Raw genomic sequence first — 25823 nt, 5'->3', positions numbered from 1 at the left:
GGTCACTCAGCACTGTCCCACTCCTGAGGCCTTCAGTTCCTCTCTTGCTGCCACATTGAGAGAAAAAGTCCCCTCTGAGGGGCTCATTCCTGGCCTGGCCCTCCAGGGGCCATGCCCCACCCCACCCCTCACATGCCCCAGCCTTGGCCCCAGGCAGAAGACCGCACACCCAGGCAGCCCGCCTCCCATCCCCTCAGCTCCCCAGCTCCAGTGACAATGGCCCCCGGGACTCCAGACCACCTCCGTGTCTCCACACCCCCAAAATGAGAGCTCCCTGGGCTCCAGGGACAGGATGCATCCCACAGACCAGCCTCCACCTGCAGGTTCTGAGTCTTTATTTCCTTCCACACTTAAGATGCACCCAGCCACCAGGTTCCAGCAAGAGCCACCGGGCTCAGGCTGGAGGTAAGAGACATTACAGAGGGGAGGAGTGCAGGGGTACCCGGGGTGGATGCCCCAGAAGGTATAATGACCACACTGAGAAAATGACCCATGGGAGGCATTAATGAAAGAGGGAGAACCCCCCAGCTGACCCACCTCCCCCCACACCTGACCTTTGACCCTTATCTAAGGTCATACCCAGGCAATGGAAGGGTGGCTGCACTCCCCCCCACCACCACCCACCCCAGGTTCTTCAAATGTCAGAGGTCATTCCTCCACTGGGACGTTCAGAGGAAGCACACAGTGTGAGGCCAGCAGAGGCCGCAGCCCCCCTTAACAATCTGCAGGCCTGGGTGGGGCCTCTGCTCCCCATCTGGAACCCCAGGTCCCCTTCGCGCCACCCCCTGGAATCTCCCTCTGCCTGGCCCCCTGCCCAGCCCCTGGTCCTCCCACAGGACCTCGCCTTCCTCTGCCACTCCCCTGGGGGACACAGCCCCATCTGAGCTGTGCCTTCTCCCCAAACCTGCCCCCTCTCTCTGAGCAGGGGACCCCACTGCCGAACCAGGGATTTGGCACTTCTTGTTCCCACCCCTTCCTGTGGTTCCCACCAAGGAGGGCTCTGGGAAGCAGGTCCATGTCTGGCTTTGCCTGAGGAGGGACCCCCAGAAGCACCCCTGCCCTGCCACCCCTCACATCTATGGCCCCACCCAGAGGAACCTGGGCATCCCAGTGCCCTCGCTCTCCCAGGGTGGGAAGGAAGGACAGGCACTGTCAGCTGGAGAGCAGGGGTGAGGTCAAGAAATGGGCATCCCTGGCTTCTGCAAGCTGGACACCCCATCCCGGGAGGAGGCCCCCCTCCCCAGTGCCCCGGGAGCCATCCTCCCCCTCCTCCAGGGAGCACCGCCTGCCTCCCTGGCTGCCAGACCCCACCCTCCACACGGGCCTTCCCGGAAGTAGGCCCGACCCTCCGCCCAGCCACTGTGGGTGTGGTGAGAGGAGGGGCGCCAGGGGGCGCAGGAGAGTGGGGGGCAGCGGGTCAGCACACCTTGGGGGGCAGCAGCAGGGAGCGCGAGTTCTGGGCAGAGACGCAGGGAGTGGGGGGTCCGATGAGACCCAGGTAGCTCAGGTTGAGGATGGAGTCGGCGATGATGCGGGCCGTGCGCTTCTGATAGCCGCCCGAGGTGAGCATGAGGATGGGCACCTGGCAGCCTCGCACCAGGCGGAACACCAGCTCGTCCCGCTTCACGATGCCCTGGGGGGCGGCGGGTTCAGGGGTGCTGGCCACTGAGAAGCAGCCCCCCTACCCTGGAGCAGTCCCCAGCCTAGGAGAAGCATCCCAGCACTGGAGCAGCCCCCAGCCTAGGAGAAGCATCCCAGCCCTGGAGCAGCCCCCAGCCTAGGAGAAGCATCCCAGCCCTGGAGCAGCCCCCAGCCTAGGAGAAGCATCCCAGCCCTGGAGCAGCCCCCAGCCTAGGAGAAGCATCCCAGCCCTGGAGCAGCCCCCCAGCCTGGGAGAAGCATCACAGCCCTGGAGCAGCCCCCAGCCTAGGAGAAGCATCCCAGCCCTGGAGCAGCCCCCAGCCTAGGAGAAGCATCCCAGCCCTGGAGCAGCCCCCAGCCTAGGAGAAGCATCCCAGCCCTGGAGCAGCCCCCCAGCCTGGGAGAAGCATCCCAGCCCTGGAGCAGCCCCCCAGCCTGGGAGAAGCATCCCAGCCCTGGAGCAGCCCCCAGCCTAGGAGAAGCATCCCAGCCCTGGAGCAGCCCCCAGCCTAGGAGAAGCATCCCAGCCCTGGAGCAGCCCCCCAGCCTGGGAGAAGCATCCCAGCCCTGGAGCAGCCCCCAGCCTAGGAGAAGCATCCCAGCCCTGGAGCAGCCCCCAGCCTAGGAGAAGCATCCCAGCCCTGGAGCAGCCCCCCAGCCTGGGAGAAGCATCCCAGCCCTGGAGCAGCCCCCAGCCTGGGAGAAGCATCCCAGCCCTGGAGCAGCCCCCAGCCTAGGAGAAGCATCCCAGCCCTGGAGCAGCCCCCAGCCTAGGAGAAGCATCCCAGCCCTGGAGCAGCCCCCAGCCTGGGAGAAGCATCCCAGCCCTGGAGCAGCCCCCAGCCTGGGAGAAGCATCCCAGCCCTGGAGCAGCCCCCCAGCCTGGGAGAAGCATCCCAGCCCTGGAGCAGCCCCCAGCCTAGGAGAAGCATCCCAGCCCTGGAGCAGCCCCCCAGCCTAGGAGAAGCATCCCAGCCCTGGAGCAGCCCCCCAGCCTAGGAGAAGCATCCCAGCCCTGGAGCAGCCCCCCAGCCTGGGAGAAGCATCACAGCCCTGGAGCAGCCCCCAGCCTAGGAGAAGCATCCCAGCCCTGGAGCAGCCCCCCAGCCTAGGAGAAGCATCCCAGCCCTGGAGCAGCCCCCCAGCCTGGGAGAAGCATCACAGCCCTGGAGCAGCCCCCAGCCTAGGAGAAGCATCCCAGCCCTGGAGCAGCCCCCCAGCCAGGTGAGGAGCAGTTCCTCAGACTAGGAACAGCCTTCAGCCACAGAGCAGCCCCCCATCTTTGGAGCAGCCCCCTCCAGGCGAGGAACAGCCCCTACGCCACAGAGCAGCTGCCCGGTCTATGAGCAGACCCCTACCCACAGAGTAGCCCCTCCAACCTAAGAGTAGCCCCCCAGGTGGTGAGCAGATCCCCCCAGGCAAGGAACAGGCCCCTGAAGCTAAGAGTAGCCGGCAGCCCACAGCAGAGAAGCAGCCCCCCAGCCCCAGCCCAGCTCACCTGTGGGCTGATGGACAGCCCCCCCAGGCGGTCCCCCTCCAGGATGTCGGTGCCTGCGTTGTACACCACGATGTCAGGCAGATGCTCCTGCAGCGCCCTCTGCAGGTGACGCTCTACCTTCACCAGGTACTCCTCGTCCTCTGTGCCCCACTCCAGCTCCACCTTCCGCCTGATGGCCTCTGTGGGACGGCGAGAAACAGGCAGGGCTCCACACAGCTCTCGTCCCACCCAGGGCTGGGCCAGACAGGCACTTGGGCTCTGCAGAAGGACCTCCCCCAAAGGAGAGCAGGGGAGCTGTACCCCTCGCCCCGGGGACTGAGACCTAAGTCAAAGCTAGTCTGACAGTCTCTGCCTTGTTCCTGCTGTTTTCTCAGTTGGTGGAGCAGAGGCTGCATGCATGCGTGATTTCACTGCCTTGGGCCACTATTTTCATTTAGATACAGAGACATGGAGAGACAGAATCAAAGGCACCCCAACACTGCAGCTTCTAAGCTCCTCCTGTGTAGGAATGGGACTCAAATCTGGGTTATGTGCACATTGGCACAGGTGCTCTCTGGGGCTGGGCTGGACTGCCCCAGCCAGGGGTCTCTGCCTTTGGGTCCAAAAGTTTAACTCACTTACATTTAGTTTACAACTATTACAGCATAAATTACAGAGCGGGGCTCTCTGCCCTCCGGCTCTGCACTTCGCTTCTGCCTCATCCTGTCCTGCCCCCCCCCGCCCCTCCCCACAGACAGACATGTGTCTGGGAGAAGCCAAGTCTGTCTCACTCTCTTGTGGCTGCCACACTGCATGGACCCACCATGTGGTGATCTGACGGGTTTCTATGACCCTGGGCGGGTGAGTGACCACCTTAGGGCTCAGTGGTCCTGCAGGACAAAAGGGTGACTTTGGGAGGCAGTAGGGAGGGGGCCCTGGTGTGCAGGATACACACAGAGACCCCCTCCCTGTAGTCAAGGGGACAGGCGAGGGGGTACCTACCCTTGGCAAAGCGGTCCCCAGGGTAGATGTGACGGTTGTAGACGTCCATGATGTACACACGCTTGTCACCCATGAAGTCCCGCTCATGCCCGTTGCCCTGGGGGTGGGGGGGTGCACAGAAGCTTCTGGAAGATCAGGTTGGGGACCCCATGTCACACCCTGTGCCACTGGCCCTGGGATCGAGGGGCTCCTGGTTGTGAAGTGACAGACCTGTGACCCCACCTCACAGCCTGGCCCCAGTCCTGCTACTGTGAATCTTCTAGAATCTTCTCCAGAAACAAAGTGGGACTCTTGCTGCCCTCTCTAGCATGTTGGGGGGTGGGGGTCTTATGCAAGCAGGGCTGTGAAGCCTTAAGAGACACCCAAGACCCAGCTGTCCTGGAGTCCTGCCCATGAACACAGAAGAGCAGGCCTGGCTGGGCTGAGGAGGACAGAGAGACAGAGGGACACAGACAGACTCACCAGCAGCAGCCAGAAACACAAAGGCCAGGCAGTAGAGAGAGGACAAGGAGCAAGGGGGGGGAGGCACTAGAAGCCAGGCTTAGGGGTGCTCCTAGCAGGAGGGAATACACTTTGGGGGCTGTGAGACAAGCAGGGCCTGTGCAAGTCAGGTGCCCTGGGCACCCACCTGATGGGCGTCAAGATCCACGATGGTGGCCCTGGAGATGCCCTCCACACGTTCAAAGAGAAACTGCAGGAAGGGGGGGGGCAGGCATGAGCACCCACACAGGGCAGGGGACCCAGCACCCAGGATTCCCAGCTGCAGAGGGGACAGGAGGTAGGACATGCTTGTGAGTGATCGAAGCAGCAGGTAAAGACATGGTCCACTCAGGCAAGTGTGGGCCCGATCAAGGAGGGCTGCCTGGAGGAGCAGGCATATGCAAGGCTAGGCAGAGCCAACCAAAAGTCAGGAGATGGGTGGGGCAGCCAGACTGGGGTTCAGGTACAGCCCAGGATTCCCAGGGAAATGGAACATACAGCGGCTGGGATGTGTGTGTGTGGGGGCACCCCATTCTCCTAACTCTTCTTTGTCCTACAAGACCCACCCCAGAGCCTCCTCCCCTGGGAAGACCACCATCCAGGAAAGTCTCCTGATGCCCCCTCCAAGATGGTCAGGTGTCCCTACCATGCCTCCTTTCCCAGTGCCCAACACGAGGTCAGGCACAGGGCAGTCAGGGGGCTTCTGGGGTTCCCCAGTCTGGGCAGAGGATGCTGTTCAGGCCGTGCTGTACAGGCTGCTGCACCCTCTCCCTCGCTCATGCCCCTGGGTCTGCACCCCAGCCTGGCCGAGCAGCCCAGGAGTACCCCAATCTCTAGCCTCAGCTTCCTTGCAAATGGTGTGGGGTGAGAGCATCGAGGGGGCCAGTGGGAAGGTCCCGGGGAGCCCCCAACCTGCCCTGAGGGCACCTTGATGGCCAGTGTGATGTCCGCGTAGGCACAGAAGCCCCCGCCCCGGTCACTGGAACAGTGGTGGAAGCCACCCCCTGTGCAAAGGAGGAAGAGAGGGAGGGAGGGGCACACAGGTGTGGCTAGAGTCCATTCACTCACTCACAGGGTCACTCACTCATTTACACATCCACTCATTCACCCACCCAAGAATTCACTCATTCATTCACTCACTCATCATTTACACTCTCACTCATTCACCCACCCAGGTATTTACTCACTCATTTACTCACTCATTCACCCATTCACTCACTCATTCACTCACCCTTCTTCCCAGTGCCCCCCAGGCCCCCAGAAAGGCTGTGTGGACTCTAGGTGGCCAAGGGGACTGACAACCCATCCCAGAGACAGGGCACACCCCTCCCAGGGCAGCCCCCAGCTGGACCTGCCCACTTGGACAGGTCCCACACAGTGAGGCGGCTGCCTCTGTAGGACAGAGACTCAGGAAAGGTGCCCCCCTGTTGGCCCAGCACTGGAGGCTGCCTGGACAGCCCAGGCCCATGCCTCCTCCTCCAACTCCCCCCCAGGTACTCACCTACATTGATAGCCCAGCCCCGCTCTATGGCCAGCTTCCCCGCCTGCAGACAAGCACAGGGGAGGTGAGGCTGTGGGAGCCTCTACCCCTCACTCACTCACTCACTCACTCACTCATCCATTCACTCATTCATTCACTCACTCACTCACTCATTCAGTCACTCACTCAGTCACTTATTTACTCACTCACTCATTCATTCATCCAAGTACTCACTCATTAACTCAGTTACTCATTCACCCATTCATTCACTCATTCATTCATTCACTCACTCACCAATTCATTCATTCATTCATTCATTCATTCACTCATTCACTCACTTATTTCATCTGCACTGCTTCCAGTCAGCTCTGAAGTGGGGACAAGCTGGGGGAGGAGGACACTTTAAGGGAGTCACACACAGGACATGGGACATGCAACTGAGTTTGCTATAAGTGTCCTCAAACGACCACCACCCCCATAAAGGAGGTGAGAGGGAGCCAAAGGCAGGGGCGTGGTTTCCCCTGGAAGCAGACTGCCTGGTGGCTGGGCTTTTAGGATGGGCACTTGGAAGGCTGGTGCTGGATTTTCTCTGCCAACAAGCACAGTGACTTTACAGGGGAGCAGAAACAAGTTACCCCAATGCCCTGGGCTGGGAAAGGACTAGGGAGAAAGGCCCCTGCTCCCAGATTGATGGACCCCCATCTCAGTGGGAGGGGGAATTCCGGAGGGAAGTGGGAAGCTCACAGAGAGTTGGGGGAGTTGGGGTACAGGCCCCCAGCATGCTGTCCCTCCCTCCACCCCGGCCCCACCTACCATGATGGTTCCCCCAGTCTGGGTCCTCAGGGGTCGCAGGACCTTCCTCTGCACCAGGAAGTTGGGGAGGAAGATGACTGGCGGGATCTCCGTGATGGTGGCGACAGCAAAGGACCACTGTGGGGAGACCAGAGACCTGGCTGGCCCCGCCCCCAGCCCCTGCTCTGCAGAGGACAGTGGCTGCTCCGAAGCCCTTGGCTGCCCTCGTGTGTCCAGAACAAGAACTGCAAGGCCTCCTAGGCACAGCCAAGCCAGCACTATCCAGAGGCTCATCCAGACCCGCCACCCCCCCTCCCCCAGGCCCAGGGCAGGCGGCTGTGCTTGCAAGGCCACAAGGAGATGGCTTGCTGATGGCCAGGCCTGGAGCCCCCATCTCCTGGGTCCCCTCTCTCACAGCAGAGTAACTTCAGTCCATAGGACAAGGACCTTCCAGCTGCCCCCAGTCAGCCCACAGCCTTCTATCCCCAGCGGCCCCATGAGGACCCTGGGGGAAGGACATCTCTGAAACGGCCACAGGTGGGGTGCACAAGAACTAAGTCCTCATGTCACTGGGCAAGGTGGCCACTCCAGTCCCTCTGTCCTGCCCACAGCCTCTCACCTTCGGTGGCCGGCAGGGGACAGAAACATAAAGGGAATGGAGCTCCCTCCTGGGACCACACAGCCCAGGAACCCTGCCTGCGTGTGCTGCAGCTTGTGCCCTGAATGGTACCAGGGGAGGTTCTTCAGGTGGTGGCAGTGCCTTGATGACTCTCCTCTTTGTCTAAAACTGAAAATAACTGGCAATGGGAAGATGCCCCATGGTGTCTTGAAGCCCTGAGTTCATCATACCATGCAGGATGAAAGGAGGAAGGGAGGGAAGGAGGGGAGGAGGGAGGGAAGAAAGAGAATGGAAAGGTTCCTGTCATCTCAGTTGGAGAAGCAAAGCGACACCATTGCCTCTTGGGAAGTCACCCTCCTCCTGTGCGCCAAAGGCTGAGAAGTCCTGCAGAGAAGAATCCCCTTTCCCACAGCCACCCCCGTGCTTCCTCAGCTTTGCCTCCACAACCCTCTCGATGTCACAAGCACTAACCCTCACAAAGCTGAGCCGGGGCAGGGGCAGGTAGGAAGGTCCCAGGGGCATCAGTGGGTTTCAGCCCTGGAGAGTCTACCGTGGTGATGGTGGCAGGGGGGAGGGGGGATGCCCAGGCTTCTGCACTTCCAGCCGCACAGCCAGGAGGGCAGCTAGGCCCTGCCCACAGCCACAGGAGGGACTCATGCCAGGCTGTGGCTTGTGTCAGTCTGCCAACCTCAACTCGCAATTAATTCGGGCCGGCTCTGTCATGTGCACGTACCAGCTTACCTGGCCCCAACTACACTGGGGACACCTCAGTGCTGTGATATCTCTCCCTCAGTCTCTGTGTCTGTCTCTCTATCTCTGAAAAAAATAAGTCAGATCAGATAACAACAGCAGCAACAATCCAAAAGTGTCTGCCTTGGCAGTGGTAGTTAATCAGTTTAACTAGTTGAATACAGGACTTATATACCTGGGCTCCAGGTTTGCGCCCCCCCCCCCACTCCATCTCATATGAAATAAATAAAATAAATCTTAACAGAAGATGTCCCCTTGGTCACAGTAGCCAGATTTCAAATGCTCGTGTGTGCTGCGAGTTAGAGGAGCCCTTCTGGAAGTTTCCATTACCGAAAGCTCTGCTGCACAGTGCTGTTCTGGGGGAGGGGAGGAACAGTGGCATGGCACAGCATAAATGAATGTGGTAGGCCAGGCAGAGGGCTGGGGACAGTGGGAACAGGTCTCAGAAGTCCCCCTGGGACAGGTAGGCCCCCTCGGCTCTGCCCCTGCTATGTGGATCGGGTGCAACCCTCTAGTCACCCTAGACCTCAGCCATCTCCTCCACCATGAGGGGGCTCATCCTCACCAGGCCTGAGATGAGGGTCTGGAGGGAAGTCCATGTTCAGAGCCCATCTGGAGCCCCTGGGCATGGTGCCACACACTGGGAGACGTGTGGGGTGGAGAGAGAGCTCTCCAGGTGGGGTACATGCCCACCATGTGTGTGGGCAGGGTTTGTGGGGTGGAGAGAGAGCTCACCAGGTGGGGTACATGCCCACCATGTGTGTGGACAGGGCTTGTACTCAGCACCACAGTGCCAGGCACTGGGAGAACCCAGGAAGACTGAGCACAACAGGTGCTGGCCACACAAACATCTTCCACCTCTCCCTAGGCCTGAGCTTCTAGAAAATTCTTCTTTCAAACCTCCACAGGAGTGCCAGCTGCTCAGCACTCTGGTATCAGTACAAACCCCGCCCCCTCTGAGAAGCCCCCACCCACCACTCCCCAGGTAAATGAACAGCTTTCTGCCTGGTTACCCTGTTATCTGGGTGTCAGGCGTCAAGCCCGAGGCCTTCTACATGGGAAGCATGAGCTCTGCCACAAAACTATCGAGGTGTCGGAAAAGCCATGATGTATTCTTTCTCTTTTTCTTCTTTTCTTTTCTTTTCTTATTTTGTTTTATTTTATTTTATTTTTGCCTCCAGGTTTATCACTGGGGCTTGGTGCCTGCACTATGAATCCACTGCTTCTGGAGGCCATTTTTTCCCCTTTTGTTGCCCTCGTTGTTTATCATTGTTGTTATTACTATTGTTGTTATTGCTGTTGTTGTTGGATAGGACAGAGAGAAATGGAGAGAGGAGGGGAAGACAGACAGACACCTGCAGACCTGCTTCGCCGCCTGTGAAGCGACTCCCCTGCAGGCGGGGGGGAGGGGGTTGAACAGGGGTCCTTGCACCTCGCACCATGTGCGCTTAACCCGCCGCACTACTGCCCAGTCCCCTCTTTCTCTTTTTTCTATGCAAAACATGTGTGATGACCTTTCTGACAACTCAGCACTCCCTGAAGTGTGAGTGAGGATAGCTTCTCTTTAGTCCGTGCTCCACACCTGAACAGCAGAGCCAGGGGAGCCAGACCTTGCTGCATTGCTCACCATCTCACATCCAGCAAACACTTGGCACTTGATACAGACAGGCTGGACGGCTGAAGGCTTCCTTGCTTCCATAGGTGTGATGGAAATGATCCTGTTTCTCTCTTTGCTCTGGCCGCCAGGGAGCTCCATTCCTGCACTCTCAGTTTCCATATCAGGCTTCTCCCTGCCTTTGACCTCAGTCCTCTACTGGGATTGTACTGGCCAGTACTTGCTACTACTACATCTTGTCACCTACATGCCTCCAACTCTGGGGGCTTGGCGCCAGGCTTGCCATTAGCTTTGCTTAGCTCCCTGGAAGGCCCCCCAAATGGGGGGAGCCCAAGAACCCAGCCACTCACTCATCCCCAGGGAAGACACCCTGGCCTCAGTGTCCCCGGTCCCGGGCAGACCTCTCCCACTGGCCCCAGGCCAAGTTACTTGTGATCACATGTGTCCTGGGCCTAGGAACCAGGGCAGATGAGTGCTGGGCTCCCTGCCAAGGCCTTGCACTCCTCCCTCTCCTGGGAGCCTGGTTTCACCCTCCGCTCATGCTGTCCCAGCATAGAATTCTCACAGCTCAGGTGGGAGCAGAGCAGGGTGGGTCCAGGAGCCTGGAAGAGCAGACCAGATGCCCGGCCTGGGACGTCTCCAGGTGACCTAAGAAAGCACTGCCTCCTCCTGGGCCTGTGCAGCTACAGAGGGGGGGCGCCGGCGGCTCTGGCAGCCATGAGGCACTCAGAGAGTCCAGCTGGGAAGCCCCATACTTGGGGGGGGCAGGGCGGGCAGGAACTTGTGGCACCCCAGCCCTGCCCCCTTTGCCCCACCCACACCCTGGACTTCAGACCCTGGGCCGCTGACTAGGGTGCAAGGCCTCCTGCAGAAAGGGCCTGGGGCGGTGGTTGTGGCCCGGCTCAGCCCAGACCAGACCATAGGTGAAACTTACCTTCTTAAGACTCACTTAATTTATGAGGGGGGTAGGGGAGAGGAGAGAGAGAGAACCAGAGCTCCATAGCGGCACACACATGCCAGAGCTGGACCAGCGCAGGGAGAGCTGTGGACGTGAGTGACCAAATTAAGAACCCAGGGCCCTCATTCTATCACTGGGACATCTTTTCTTCTCTTTTATTTGACGCCAGAGAATGAACCAAGGGCTTTGTGTATGGCAAACCAGCAGTGCTGAGCAGCCCCCTGTCTGATTTTATCATGTGTGTGTGTGTCTGTGTGTATATATATATATATAGAGAGAGAGAGAGACACCACAACACAGCTCCACCATCTCTGGGACTCTGTTTGGCGAGGCTTGTGTCCAGACCACCAGTTCAGCTCCCAGGCTCTGACCACCTCAGCCTCTGGCTTCCTTCTCAGAGCCAGGAATTGTGGCCAGGCCCACAGAGGACTTGAGTGGAGCTGCCCCCTGGGAAAGGAATGGGAGCCCCCCGAAGCTCACCTCAGGCCCGATCCACTCGCCCAGCCCAGCTGGACGGGGAGGAGGGAGTCAAAGTCATCTCTAGCCTGCCCGTATTCAGCAAGTCTCTGGGAGTGCAAGGTGGTGGAGTAGAGCCCATAGCTCAGCCCAACAGAGAAACCAAAGCGGGGTGACTTGGTAGGATGCAGAACAGGGGCTGCCCCCACCCGTTTCCCCATTATCCCTGGTTCCTTGGGGCCTGTTGACAGAGCACAGATGGAAAGTCAGTCGTGCAGAAATCCCAAGCACTAGGGCTGGGGAGACAGCATAATGGTTACGCAAGAGACTTTCATGCCTGAGGCTCCAAGGGCCCAGATTCAGTTCTCAGCTCCTTCATAAGCCAGAGCTGAGCAGGGCTCTGGTGCCTATGTCTGTCTGTCTCTCTCTCCTCTCATTAAAATAAGATATTTATAAATAAATAAGAAAATCGCCGGGCAGAAGGAGATAGCATGGTAGTTAGGCAAAAAAGACTTTCATGCCTAAGGCTCCAAGGGCCCAGATTCAGTCCTTAGCACCATCATAAGCCAGAGCTGGGCAGGGCTCTGGTTAAAATAGAATAGAATAAAATAAAATAAAATACCTAACTCTATAAAAGGAGGAGGAAGAATCCCAAACCCTGATGAAGGTTCAGTCACCACCAAGTGGCCACCTCTGTTCTCATACCCCCGAGAGTGGGGTGCTCAGTACCCCAGGGGCAGCCCTGCCCCCCCATCTCTGCCTTTCGATGATTCCAGTCTCCTGCTCTCGGGGACCACTGATGCATGAGCCCTGCCTGCACTGGGGACAGATGTGGAGCCCCTGTGGGCTGAGCCCCACGCCCCAGGCCCTGGCCGGTACCTTCAGTTCGTTGAGGTAACGCCTCGTGTGCACTACCAGCAGGTCCTCGTCCGAGGCCTCGCGGGCCTCCACCAGCATGTTGTCAGACAGCAGCTTCTCCTCTGGAAACACAAAGTGGGCAGTGAGCTCAGGGCCAGCCCCTCCCCCACTGCTCCGGGGAAAGCGGCCACTGCACTGGGCGCACTGTTCTCCGGTGAGAACAGTGACCAGGGACCCTCGGGCCATGGAAACACTGAGCCTTGTGCTTCCCAGGCCCCAAGGTACACTCAGGTGGGTCCCTAACATGGACCCTCTGGTGACCTCTCCCTCTGGGAGGCCCGAGGAGGGGTGTCCTCTCTTGGGCACCTGCTTGCCCTCACTCATGTCTCTTGAGGCAGAAAAGGGCAAGACTGCCCCACACCCAGCCTGCAGTTGTGGCATCTCACAGCTCAGATGAAATGGCTGATGTCACCGAATTTCTCGGTTACCACTTCCCTCTGCTTATGGCCACGGCACCCGGCTTTCCCCACTGAGATGGCAGGACATTTCCCTTTGGTAAGTTTGTGAAGGTTTTTTTTACTCTTCTTCTTCTTCTTCTTCTTCTTCTTCTTCTTCTTCTTCTTCTTCTTCTTCTTCTTCTTCTTCTTCTTCTTCTTCTTCTCCTTCTACTACTACTACTTCTTCTCCTTCTCCTTCTCCTTCTCCTTCTCCTTCTCCTTCTCCTTCTTTTTCTTTTTAAAGCAGAGACTGAATCAAATTCGAATGCGAAGTAAATCAGGGAACAGGTGGCATGAGATGGCAAGGTCCCAAGAGTGGCTTGCGACGGACTGCTGTTAGGAAACACTGCACTACTTCATCCCCTCTCACGCACACCCGGCAAGAGGCGCCCTGCCTTGTGTGTGTTTGTGGTTTTGCAAAAGAAGAAACTGAGGCCAAGAGCAGGAGGTGCTCTCGGGAATGAGAACAGGATTGTGGGGGATTCAAAGGGACAAGGTCAGAAAGGGGCTGGGCTGTTTCCAATGTGTCATTCTTCAAAACCAACCCTAATAGAAGCCAGTTCATCCCATGCATTTCTCACCTCTGGCAAGAACTCCCCCCACCCCTAATCATTGCCTTCCGACAAAGAGAGCTGGTTCAAGGCCCCTCCAAGGAGAAAGGAGGACAGTTTAGAGAGGAGGAAGATGAGGGGCCTCTGCTGAGGGCACTTGAGAGTGTATGTGTTGGGAGGACAGGGAGGTCAAGCTAAAGACAGCAGGAAAACAACAGTCAGAAAGTCAGGAGAGGGGCTGGGTGGTGGTGCACCTGACTGAGTGCACATTATAATGCACAAGGACCCAGGTTCAAGAACCCAGTCCCCACCTACAGGGTGAAAGCTTCACAAGTGGTGAAGCTTTGCTGCAGGTGTCTCTCTGTCTCTCTCCCTATCTCTTCCACTATCTCAATTTCAGGCTGTCTCTATCAAATGAATAAAGGTAATTTTTGTAAAAAGAAGGAAAGTTGGAACAATAAGCAGGTGAACTGCTCCCCTCAGTGCCCCATGGTTCTCCCCACCACAGCCTACCATCTGCACACTGTTCTCTCACACGTCTCTGACTGCTCACTCTGATCACGGCTGTAAAGGGAAAACCACTATCAGTTGCCATCAATGGAAGTTAAGGGAAGCCCCCCAAAGTAAACACACAGAAAGAAACCATGCAGCTAGTGTCTGGTGTGATGCTCTGGGCATGTCCCAAAGGGGCATGGACTTGGTGTCTGAGAGCCAGGCTAAGCCCTGGAGTGACAGGAAGGGGTGTGTGACACAGAGAGACTCAGTACTTCAGCCTGTACCAATCCCACGTCCCTCCTACGAAGAATTCTGATGCAAGGGTGAAGAGGATGCCCGGCCCTCATCTGCCAGGATGCCAGAACGTCTCATCTAAGCCAGATGCCTGAGTTGCAAGGTGCTTCATGCCCCCTGGGCAGAAGGTTCAGCTCTGATTTCCTGTCCTCACTCAGTTACTTAGCGGTGTGATCCTGGGCTGGCAGCCTAACCTTTTTGGGCCCTAATCTCCTCCACTTGTAATCAAGGTTCTGGAGCAAACACTGTGTATCTTCTAGGTCATCTGAGCTTATGGGGGCTGAACACTGGGCTCCCCCAAAGCCCAGCTCCCTGTGTCCATCCATGAATCGGGCCCCTCTGCTGGACCTCCAGCACCAGGGACGGCAATTAGGCAGCAGCAATGGGGAGCCAGTGAAGGTTCGAGACGGGGACGAAGCATGTTTGCGAATCTGTTGTAAAGATGCCTTTGATAGTGTGGGGGGGGGGCTCTGAGAGCTGGGAGTGGGGGGCAGAGAGAGACTTCAGCAAAGAGGGGTCTGGGGCTTGGGGAGGGCAGGGGGCAGGGGGTGGTGGGCTGGAGGGAGCTGCTGTAGAGTGTGATGGGGGGGCCTTCTGTACCTTTTAGGAAGCCGATCACTTTGCCCCATTTTCCTGCGTCAAAGGGGTGCAGCTTCTCCAGGCCCAAGAAGGTGATGTTGTACCTTGGTGAGTACACAATGGGCCATCGGGCCTCTGACACGTGCTGGTACAGGTGGCTTGGGTGTGGCCTTCCATGGAAGAGAGACAGACACACAGACTGTGTTGGCCTCACTGTGAAGAGCTGCTCCTTCCCCTCCAGTTAGCTGGCTCTGCTCAGCAAAACACCCCAGACCCCTACCCAGCTCTTGCATCCTCCCCCTACCCCTTGCAGGTGAAGAATATTACTAGAATGTTCCTTTTATTTATTTATTTATTTTAATTTTGTGACCAGAGCCCTGCTCAGACAGGCACTTCCCCTGGGGCCTCTGGCATGCACGTCCCAAGCCACCATGCCACATCCAACAAGAATAAGAGCAGCCCCTTCCTGAGCTGGATTCCCTACACAAACCAAGGCGCCATCAGGCCACTGCAGGCTTTAAGATGGGACCAGGTGAGCCAAGGTCGCACAGGCACGTAGCAGGTGCACCTGGGGCTAGGCCTCACATCAGAAACATCAAGACAATCCAGCCATTGCGCTGGGCCCCAGGCCTCAGTTTCCTCTCTCCGCAGCCCAGCCTGTGGCTCTGAGACTGAGCTCACCGTGCATCAGGGGTATAGCACCCAGGAGGCTCTGTGCGTGAGAAGGGGGGGGGGTGGCTCGGGGAGGAGCAGCCTTCTGAGACCTAGACTGCGGGTCTGGGCTCCGCAGGCCGGGCCAGCTCGCAGCGGCCAGGCACGGATCACCGCCCCCCTCCCGCAAAGGATCCCGCCCCCTTCCCCACAGCACACCTCCGCAGCCAAAATCCGGGTTACAGCTGTGGTCACTGTCCCTGCACCCCCCTCACCCTCGCACACAGCTGGGCACCCCCAGGTTGGAGCAGACGTCAACCCCGCGCCTGTCACCGCCCCTCCCAGCCCGATCCCTGCATCCAGCGGAGTCCCCCGGGTGCCCAGAGCTGGCGCGGGAGGCCTGGTGCACGCGGCCCTGGCACCCCGCCAGGCCGCCCTACCGCCCCATCTGGGCCCGCACCTGGCGGCCCACCCGCTCGCCCAGAGCTCGTGCTCCCGCCCGGCACCCCAGAACCCAGCCCGCACCCGCACCCGCACTCACATGCCGGGGCCGGGCCCTCCCTGCGCTGCCTCCACTTCACGACCCGGAGGCTGGTGGGGGGACAGGCCCCGCCCAGGACACGCCCCCGGCCGCCGCGATGGGCGCCCCCCCCGCAGTTTGGTCCCGCCCACCAGCGCGCGTCATAGAGCCGAGAACGGCTGGTGCGAGGCCACGCCCCAGGTGGGGCGGGGCGATCTGACTGTTGCCACCGCTCGTCCCTAGCCATTGGACAGAGTGGCGCGGCGCCCCGCCCCGAGGCGTGGTCACTGTCCCTGCTGCTGGGCGCCCAGCCTGAATGCGCTGTGCCAGGCCAGGAGAGGCGGGGAGTTGGGGCCACCTGGTTTCCTGGTGGGTTCGCTGAGTGACCTTGAGCTAGATCCGTGCCTCCACATGCAAGCAAAACAGAAGGTGCGGGGGGCGTCGCTCTGGTCCTGCCATCTCTGATTTAATGGGACTGGTGGCCTCTCTGACTTGAAGTCACTAGTAGGGCCAGCCGCATTTTTGTCTCCTCTGCTTTGACCCACAGCCGGCACTTGCCACTTCCCAGAGAGCCATTCAAGCTCCTGGTGTCCTCATCCGTACAAGCCGGCTGGGGAATCCAATCTCTGGGCAGTGGGGTGTCTGTGCACCCTCTCTTCCTTCACCCCCACCCAGGAACCCAAGACAAACCAGAGCCCAGCAGGACCTTGGGGCTGGGCCCTGGGCGGAGGCTCCAACAATAGAGACCCAGTGGACAGACACAAAGGGCCTCTGTCCGTCCTGCATCCCCACCCACACACTGAAGCAGCTGATGCAAGAGCCAGGGCAGTCAGGACAGGGCAGCCCAGGTGGTCCCAGGACAGCTTCCTGGGGACAGTGGGGACCAGGCTTGGAGCTGAGTGGTGTACATGGAAGATTGATGTGCTATCCCCGTGAGCTATTTCTCTGGCCCATCGGCCCAATTTTATGACTGAGTTTCAGGTCTTGGTTAAACTCAGACTGGTCCAGGCCAGTGACCTTGAACAAAATGTTTATTTCTGCATCTGAAAATAATAGGATATGACCTATCTTCCCCAGGACACTGCCAGGAGAACCAACCAAGAGCAAGACTGGTGTCATTTCTAGAGTACCCAGCATGCCTGGGGCTTAATTCTTAAAGCTTAGGGCTTATTTAATCCTGACAGCAGCCATGGATGGCAAGTCTGTGATTAGCCCCATTTTACAGATGGAGAAATCGAGGCACAGAAAAGGAAACAACTTCCCCAGAAGACCAAGCATACAAAAATGTAAACTAGAGACTCCAGAGGGAGAAGGGAGTTTCAATGCCGACACACAGGGCACTGCACAGTGTTTCAGGTGGGCTTCCTCTCTGGGAACCAGCCTCTTAGTTTGGGAAAACCCACAGACAAGCTTTTTACTGAGAGAAGGAGGGTCTGCAGCAAACTGGGTTAGGGCGCCCAGCTCAGAGACAGTGCGACTGCTCTGGGTGACAGGGATTTTCAGTTGTGTTCTGTGGGACTGGGAAGGGAGGCTGTCTGCAGAACCCTCGGGGGCTTGGGGACACCTTCAGGCCACCAGCTTATACCTGCTCCTGTTACAGCATCCTCACAGATTCAACTGTGTGTGTGTGTGTGTGTGTGTGTGTGTGTGTGTGAGAAAGAAAGAGAGAGAGAGAGAGAGAGAGAGAGAGAGAGAGAACGAGCCTAGGGCCTTGGGCCTCCTTTATGTAAAGCATAGGCCCTACCACTAGTCCTCTCATATTTCTGCGTTAGTAAACAGTAGCTAAGTTGACACTTATCACGGGTTCAAACCCTGCTATGGGGGGGCCCACACTGGCATCAACCACCTCTCCCTCTCACTAGCTGTCTCCCATGGGTGCTGCCTATTGGCTGAACCCAACTCAGGGTTAAAGCCAAGGAAAGCCAGGTGACAGCACCTATGCCTGTCAGCTGCATGGCAAGGACAGAGGTCACCCGGGAAGATGTGACAAGTGAATGGGGGTAAATAGAGAACAGCCCATTGGAGCCCCAGGTGACCTCAGAGACTTCCCCAGCTGGCTCTGAGCTGGCTCTGTAACAGAGTGAGCTAGGCTAGAAAGCCACTTCACCCCATCCATCCTGCAGCCCTGAAGTGCTCTCAGCTGCCCAGGAAATGACACTTTGGGCTGGACCTCTCTGCCCCTCACTTGTGCTCTAAATCACATAGTCAGTGTGGCCTGTGGGCAGGTGTTTTCCAGAGGGTGACAAGTCTCTGCAGGTGTTCGAGCCCCAGCACACCTTCCTGAGCCCCCAGCTTCCCATCAGCCAGACAGACTGGCAGGGCCAGGGCCCTCAGGACTTATATGGGGTATACTGGGGGCAAGGACTAAGCCTCACTCCATCTCCAGGGTCCTAGTTGAAGCAGCTTGCTCCTCCAGGAAGCACTGACCCTGGAGACTCTCCTCCCATGGGGCCTCACTAGCCCCTGGTACTCACGAGCTTGTGACAGTAGCTAACAGCACAGCGCACATGGGTGCTGCTTCTCCCTGGTCTGCACACACACAGGGGCGCACACACAAACACGCCTAGCAGACCCCAGGTAGGCCACCTCTGCAGATTCTTCTAGAAGTCACCTCCCCAATTAATCCAGATGAAGGGGAGGTGCCCCATTGTGCATTCCTGGGGACCCTCTCTGGAATAGAGGGTCTTTGTTACTATTTTCTGCCCCTATGAAGGAACTCCCTGGAACTCCCCTTCAAAGAGGGGAAAGGAGGGAGGGAGAGAAGCGCAGACACAGGCATGGTAAATGTGACACATGATAGACAGCACATAGGTTTGTGGTCTGAGAGAAAGCTCAGCTGGTGGAGTGCAGGGCTTGCATACCTAAGGCTCCTGCCTTCCAACCAGCACTGCAGGTGCCAGAATGGGGCTCTGGTTTCTCCATATCTATCTATCTATCTATCTATCTATCTATCTATCTATCTATCTATCTATCTCTTATTTGAAACTGTCTATCTCCTATAAAATAATTCTAAATCAGATTCGTGAAGCTTGATGTTTGTAAGATGTTTTTAAAAAAACATTAAAATATGAATACAAATCAGAGTCTTGGAAGTGTGGACCCTGGAGCTTAACAGTAAAGATACTTCCATTGGTGCTAGGGGACATACTTTATCAAGCTTGTGATGTGAGTTCAAGCCCTGGCACCTCTTGGGAACATCATGGCATCATGGCACTGGAGGAAGCTCCATGGATGGTACAGCATCCTCACAGTCTCTCTCCCTCTATAGAATTGGACAGGACAGAACAGAATACACACACACACACACACACACACACACACACACACACACAACTAGCACACATTTTTCCAGAAGACAGGAGATTTTAAATGTTTGCTTTCCCCAGTACCCAAAAGCCTGCAGAAAATATAAACAACATGTCACAGCACTACACAGATGATCCCAGTGGCATTTTTAAAAACTAAGTGAATTTCACACACCCGTTTAGCAAGTCCAAACAGCTCCCAGAGATGATCCAACATGAATACAGCCCTTTTCCAACTCTGCCCCCTCTCCTGGGGACAGTCTCTGTTCCTGTGTCCCCCCTCAGCCCTATGCAAGGTGGCCCTTTTGCCAATAAGAGAACCAAGGCCTGTGCAGTGTGCTGTGGCCTCAGACATGCCTGCAGATCTGTCCCCATCTGCACAGTATAACCTGCCTCCTCTTGTGAATGCTTCTCTGCTCTTGTCCATGTGTCTCTTTGCTTTTATGCTATCCCAGCAGACCTTAAAAATGTTTTTTTTCCCAAGTGGTCAACTAGAGGTTAAAGTTCTGGGCCAAGTGGTACCTATACTTTATTATTATTATTTATTGGATAGAGACAGCCAGAAATTCAGAGGAATGGAAGAAATAGGGAGGGAGGGAGAGAGAGATACCTGCAGCACTGCTTCACCACTTGCAAAGCTTTCCCCCTGCAGTTGGGGACTGGGAACTCAAACCCAGGTCCTTGTGCACTGTAGCATGTGCATTCAACCAGGTATGCCACCACCCAGCCCTGTATTTTAATTTTCTTTAAAAAATTCTTTTGCAGTGCAAGGGAAAGAGCCCAGGGCCTTGCTTTACACCAAAAAGTTGCCTAAGTTACCAAGTTCAAATTTTCATGTTTTATTTAGACCGAGAGAGAAGAGACATCATAGCATCACACCACCACCCATGGAGCTCCCCAGGGCTGTTTCTGCTTCTCCCACAGGGTTCTGGGATTTGAACCCAGAGCCTGGAGCATGGCAAGGCAGGTGTTCTACCCGATGAGCTAGCCCGACCCCACTCTGTGCATTTTAAATTCTGACTGGGGCTTCCAGAATGCCCTTGAAAGAATAGTCTAAAGTTTCCCTTTCGGAGTCGGGCAGTAGCGGGTTAAGCGCAGGTGGCGCAAAGCACAAGGACCTGCGTAAGGATCCCGGTTCAAGCCCCCGGCTCCCCACCTGCAGGGGAGTGGCTTCACAGGTGGTGAAGCAGATCTGCGGGTGTCTATCTCTCCTCCTCTCTGTCTTCCCCTCCTCTCTCCATTTCTCTCTGTCCTATCCAACGACGACAACAACAACAATAAAAAAGGGCAACAAAAGGGAAAATAAATATTTTTAAAAGTTTTCCCCATTTGACAGCAATTTATGAGAGTCCATCTCCCTGGAATTTTGTTAATTTTGCCAACCACAGCAGAGAGAGAGGGAAAAAAGTGTTTTGATAACAGTTTTACTGAGTCACAACCAGGGTGTTACACCACTCCAGGATGACTTATTCAGAGAGCGATGATGAGGCAGTGGGGGGGGGGGGCACTATAGCACTGAAGCTTCCCCCAATGAGGTGGCAACCTGGCTGGAACCTGGCTCATGCACATGACAAAGCAATGCACTATCCAGATGAGCTATTCTGACAGCCCAGCTTCTCTGTTTTTATGAGAGACTGTGACCAGAGAACCGCTCAGCAAATTCAGCGCCGGTGATGGAAGCTGAGCCCTCAGGAATGCAAGTCCTGGACTCCACTGCCACACTGTCTCCCTGGCCCCAGAAAGATATTTTTCATGTATTCAGTGACTTCATTCTTTTCTACTTTGGGCATGTAACCTGTTTAGTAAGGTTGTTCTGACATGGTTACAGTTCTACCCCGTCTTTCTTCCAAAGTCTTTATGAATTCCCCTCTTCTCCCCTCTCCCCTAGCAACATTTCAGACCTGGGTCCAGGTGGTGTTTGTTCCCATGCCAGGAGGGAAGAGCCACTGTCCCATCCAGATGGCCCAGGAGCCCTCCCGCCACCACCAGGGTGAGATGCCAGCTCGTTCTGTTCCCTGCATCCATCTGCAGCAAGACTCTCCAGCCCTGGGTGTCTCATTCCTAGCTGCACAGCAGAATCTTCTGGGGCCTTTGGGAAAATACATGGGGGTGGGGGGCGGTTCAGCAACTTTCCATGCATGAGGCTCTGGGTTCAACACATAGGACAGATCTGGGCTGAGAGAGATGCTCTGATCCTGGCTGTCATCTTCCCCCCCCCCCCCCCATCTCTCTCTCTCAGTAAAAGCTCTTAAGGAGAGTGTCAGGATAGGTGGAAGGCAGGAAATCGCTCACTCACCACAGTCACATTTTGTCATGCCTGAGGATGCAGTTGAAGCCCTATGCCTCCACTTGGGAACACCATGTGAAAGGATCGTCCTCAGAAGTCAGGCAGTAGCGCTGTGGGTTAAGCACACAACAAGGGCAACAAAAGAGAATAAATAATAATTAAAAAGCATCTCTTGAAGAAGAGAGTTGCAAAAGCCCTCACATTCATGGGGAAAATGTGCAAACTTGACACAGAAGTTCTGACTTATTAATCTTAACTTATGAACTCCTTGTAAACATTGGATAGACCATACTATGCTTTTTTTGCCTTCAAGGTTATTGCTGGGGGTTATTGCCTGCACTATGAATCCACTGCTCCTGCAACCACTTTTTTTTCCATTTTTATTTTTATTTTATTTTCTATTGAAAGAAAGAAATTGAGAGTGGAGGGAGAGTTAGAGAGGGAAAGAAAAAGATTGACACCTGCAGACCTGCTTCACAACTTGTGAGGTGCCCCCTGCAGGTGGGGAGCCAGGGGCTCAAACTCAGACCCTTGTGCAGGTCCTTGTACTTTGTACTATGTGCACTTAACCTGGTATGCCACTGCCCCCCCATAATATGCTTAACTATATCCTTGGAGACTTAGATGTTTTATGATTTGTTGTTAGTATAAATGACACATTCACGAGGCCAGGCAGTGGTACAGCTGAGCACACACATTACCAGGCACAAGAACCCAGATTTGAGTTCTCAGTCCTCACCTGCAAGGGGAAGCTTCATGAGTGGGGATGCAGGTCTGCAGGTGTCTCTCTTTTACTCTCCTTATCTCCCCTCTCTCAATTTTTCTCTGTTCTATAAAATAAGATACAATGGTGGGAGTCGGGCAGTGGCACAGCGGGTTAAGCGCACGTGGCGCAAAGTGCAAAGACCGGCATAAAGATCCCGGTTCGAGCCCCCGGCTCCCCACCTGCAGGGGAGTCGCTTCGCAAGCGGTGAAGCAGGTCTGCAGGTGTCTGTCTTTCTCTCCCCCTCTTTGTCTTCCCCTCCTCTCTCCATTTCTCTCTGTCCTACCCAACAACAATGACATCAATAACCACAACAATGTTAAACAACAAGGGCAACAAAAAGGGAAAATGAATAAATTTTTAAAATACAATGGAAAAAAATAAAGGGAAAAAATGGTCGCCAGGAGTGGTGGCTTTGTGGTGCAGGCATCGAGCCCCAGCAATAACCCTGATGGTAATAAAAAATAACACTTTAGTTGAAGCCTTTTTATGTGGGGTTCAATTTTTTTTCCCTGAAACTCAGATTTTATCCTTACCTAAATTGAATCCAAGAGTGTGGACAATTTAAAAACCTTTGGTACATTTTATTAATAAGACTCCAGTTTCCTCAACCCTTGTGAGAAGACCCTGACCAGCATTAAAGAATGAGACCTACTGTGTGGTCTGGGTAATAAAACCCTTCAAACTGACCACAGAGGTGCTTGTCACCAGACACACCCTGCACAATACAGGGGTATCTGGGAGAAAGGCTCGCTCCCCAGTGCAGATACAGGAGCACCGGATAAAGGCTGACTCAGCTCTCTGTGGCCGGTGAACATGTCTGCCCCAAATGCAAAGGCTGTCAATGGTGTGCATGCACTATTCACAGTTCATTAGGTTGGCTGAGTGGTTCTGTAACCTGAGCCTGGCGTGGCTGCACTCATGGAGGGACACCTTGCCTGCGATGCCTAGAACCTCTCTTCAGATAACCAGGAACTGTCTAACTCTACCTGGCCACTCCAGCCAGCTTGCCCAGGGCTGCCCCTCAGGCAGTGGCAGGATACCAACAGACAAAGTTGCAATGATTGAAAGTGCTCTCAAGCTTCTGCAGGCATTTAATCTCCTTCAATCCCATTTACCGAAGCAAATCATGCTATTGAGTTTATAGTCCAGGTGAGACAGATTACCCAGGAACTTCAAACTGGGCAGGGGGAACGATGGGCGCATCACTACAATCAGATCTGCCTACTGCATGTGGCATCTTCCACGGATAGGGCTGCGGTCTCCATGGCAACCAGCAAGGACCACTCTGGAACTCCAGAAGCTACAAGGTGATACAGGGCAGGGCATTGCACCAAATTCCCTGTCAAGTGGGTGCATCCTGGGGTTAGGAAGACAGGTGAGCTCCAATTGCCACCCTCGGGATGGCCTCTTGGAAGAAAAGTGGGCTTGGGGCACAAGACACCTAGCAAGGTACAGGCTGATCTGAGCTTGCAGACTGGACTCTGAACCTGCTAGAAATAAGATAAGAGTGGACACATGGGGGGGGGCAGGAGCACATGAGATGCTGTGAGGAGGTCCCTTGAGGGATGCCTGTCTGGAGGCTAGCAGGGCCCTTAAATCTAACAAGCAGCAAGCCCCCACCCCATTCCATAGCCCAGAAGTGGCAGGCCAGGAGGTGAAGTGATTGGATGGAAGGTGATGACAAGAGAGGTGAGAATGGGCACCTGGGGTTCTTTTTCTGCCAAGCCATCAGCTGCCTGGCTCCCTGCAAATGATTCTCATTGGCTCCAATTAGCTGCTTCCTGGGCAGCCTGCGCTTCTTGTTTGGAATCTCAGTCACAGTAATGCACTGGGTTAAGTACAAATAGTGGGCAGCACAAGGGCCCGGCGGTGAAGCAGGTCTGCAGGTGTCTGTCTGTCTCTCCCCCTCTGTCTTCCTCTCCTCTCTCCATTTCTCTCTGTCCTATCCAACATCAACAATAACAGCAACAACAATGGGAAAAAATGGCCTCCAGTAACAGTGGATTCCTAGTGCAGGCACCAAGGCCCAGTGATAACCCTAGAGGCAAAAAGAAAGGAAGGAAGAAAGAGAGAAAAGAGAGGAATCTCAATTGACACCCACTCTTCTAAAGTGGCCTAGCCTCCTGCTTCTCTCCTCCACACTAGGGGCCCTGGGGGGCTGACCCAGTGGGACAGCTGCACAGGGCAAACAGACTACACTTAGAGGAAGGGTGTCTGTTGTCACCCCTGCCCCTGCTCCAAGGGCTTCAGGGCACTCAAAGCCACCCCCAGCCCCTGCTGGGGGTCAGCAGCAACAGGACAAGGAGGCAGAGCTGGGGGGGCGGGGGCAGGAGCACTGAGTTCAGCCCGAGGTAACTGCTGATGCCCTGTGCACTCTGGGCAAGGGTGGGGGCATCAGGCCCACTCTGCGCTCAGTGGGCACTAAAGATGTCCCCCAAATCAGGGCCACCAGGTTTAGCAAGGAGAAGCATGGGGGAGGGGTGCTTATTTACATCTGGATTTCTGGAAACAGCAAGTGGCTTGGTCATGTGAGTCTGTGCAGAGCAAAGGCTCTGGCTGCCACTCATCTGCCATTGAAATGGGGCACAGCGTCCTGCATCTTGTCCGACAAGCTGAATGGAAAATTCTGCTCCGTTCTCCTCTGTAGAGCAGCCCAATCCAGCACCGTGCATGGTGTGTGTGTGTGTGTGTGTGTGTGTGTGTGTGTGTGTGTGTGTGTGTGTGAAGAGAGGAAGGTTTGGAGTCAGCAGAGTGCTCGCCTTGCCTGCAGGAGGACAGGATTCAATCCCCAGCAGGAAGAGAGCACAACAAAGGCAAAACGGCCAGGCAGTGGAGAACCTGGTTGAACACACATTACCGTACACAAGAACCAGGGCTCAAGCACCCCTCCACCTGCAGGGGAGACGGTTCACGAGTGGTGAAGCCGGTCTACAGGAGTCTGTCTAGCTCTCTCTATAGCTCCCCTCTCCTCTCGATGTCTCTCTGTATCTATCAAATAAGGGGGAAAAAAATACAGCCACTGGGAGTGGTGAATTCCTAGTGCTGACACCAACCCTCGTGATAAGCCTGGTGGCAATAAAATAAAAAGTAAATAAATAAGGAAAAGCTCTGTAGATGGTGGAGCAGTGTTTTGTTTTCTCTCTTGGAAAAAAAATGGGTCTAGGGGGCCGGGCAGTGGTGCGCCAGGTTAAATACACACAGCACTAAGCGAAGGACCCACGCAAGGATCCAGGTCCCAGGCTTCCCGACCCCCCACACCCCACCTGCAGGGGGAACGCCTCACAAGCAGTGAGGCAGGTCTGCAGGTGTCTGTCTTTCTCCCTCTCTGTCTCCCTTCCTCTATCCATTTCTCTCTGTCCTATACAATAAAATGGGGGGAACGACTGCCTGGAGATGTAGTGCCAGCGCCGAGCCCCAGCAATAACTCTGGAGGCAAAAAATAAATAATAAATAAGGGTCAGGGTAGTGTCTTTAAGACAGAGGTCACCTATGAGACCTGGCCTCCAGCTCTTGTAGCCAGATGCTTTGCAGTTGAGTTGTCTTTGCAGTGGTTGCCTCCCCCTCCCCCACCTCCTTCTCCACTTTGCCCCTAGATCTGCAGCTCTGACTGCTGCCACATCAGCAGCCTGGTCATTGAGAGAAGGTCGATTACCCCTGAAGGAAGGGAGACTAGGCCAGGCAGGCATCTAAGCTCATCGACCCCAGTGCCCCAGCCCTGACACCTGCCCAGGCCCAAACTAGTCACCTTGT

The 25823-nt window shown here is 55.8% G+C and overlaps 1 protein-coding gene across 4 annotated transcripts; it reads right to left on the bottom strand.

The window, feature by feature from the left end:
• Nucleotides 1-318: 318 nt before the first annotated feature.
• On the bottom strand, nt 319-15834 carry HDAC11 (histone deacetylase 11). Of its 4 annotated transcripts, none has more exons than XM_060180339.1 (10): nt 15737-15834; nt 14566-14714; nt 12150-12250; nt 6894-7010; nt 6102-6144; nt 5426-5604; nt 4749-4811; nt 4121-4217; nt 3140-3318; nt 319-1633 (listed from the first exon to the last, which is right to left on the bottom strand). In XM_060180339.1, coding segments are annotated over exons 1-10 (1146 nt in total). In that variant the 5' UTR covers nt 15739-15834; the 3' UTR covers nt 319-1417. The 4 variants fall into 4 exon arrangements, with proteins under 4 accessions (XP_060036322.1, XP_007531697.1, XP_060036324.1 ...); XM_007531635.3 differs by having other exon boundaries at nt 5528-5604; nt 15737-15759; XM_060180341.1 differs by lacking the exon at nt 15737-15834 and adding an exon at nt 15415-15430.
• Nucleotides 15835-25823: the final 9989 nt, after the last annotated feature.

Source organism: Erinaceus europaeus, chromosome 21, assembly GCF_950295315.1.
Source record: "Erinaceus europaeus chromosome 21, mEriEur2.1, whole genome shotgun sequence".
NCBI lineage: Eukaryota > Metazoa > Chordata > Mammalia > Eulipotyphla > Erinaceidae > Erinaceus > Erinaceus europaeus.
The sequence above is the reverse complement of the archived record's forward strand: the minus strand, read 5'-3'. Positions and strand labels throughout refer to the sequence as shown.

Excerpts from the sequence above, each read along its gene's own strand:
- HDAC11 (XM_060180339.1), bottom strand. Across the intron at positions 7,011-12,149 it reads GTTACCTCAACGAACTGAAG|TGGTCCTTTGCTGTCGCCAC; the intron begins GTACCGGCCAGG and ends GTCTCCCCACAG. Across the intron at positions 5,605-6,101 it reads GGGCTGGGCTATCAATGTAG|GGGGTGGCTTCCACCACTGT; the intron begins GTGAGTACCTGG and ends TCCTTTGCACAG.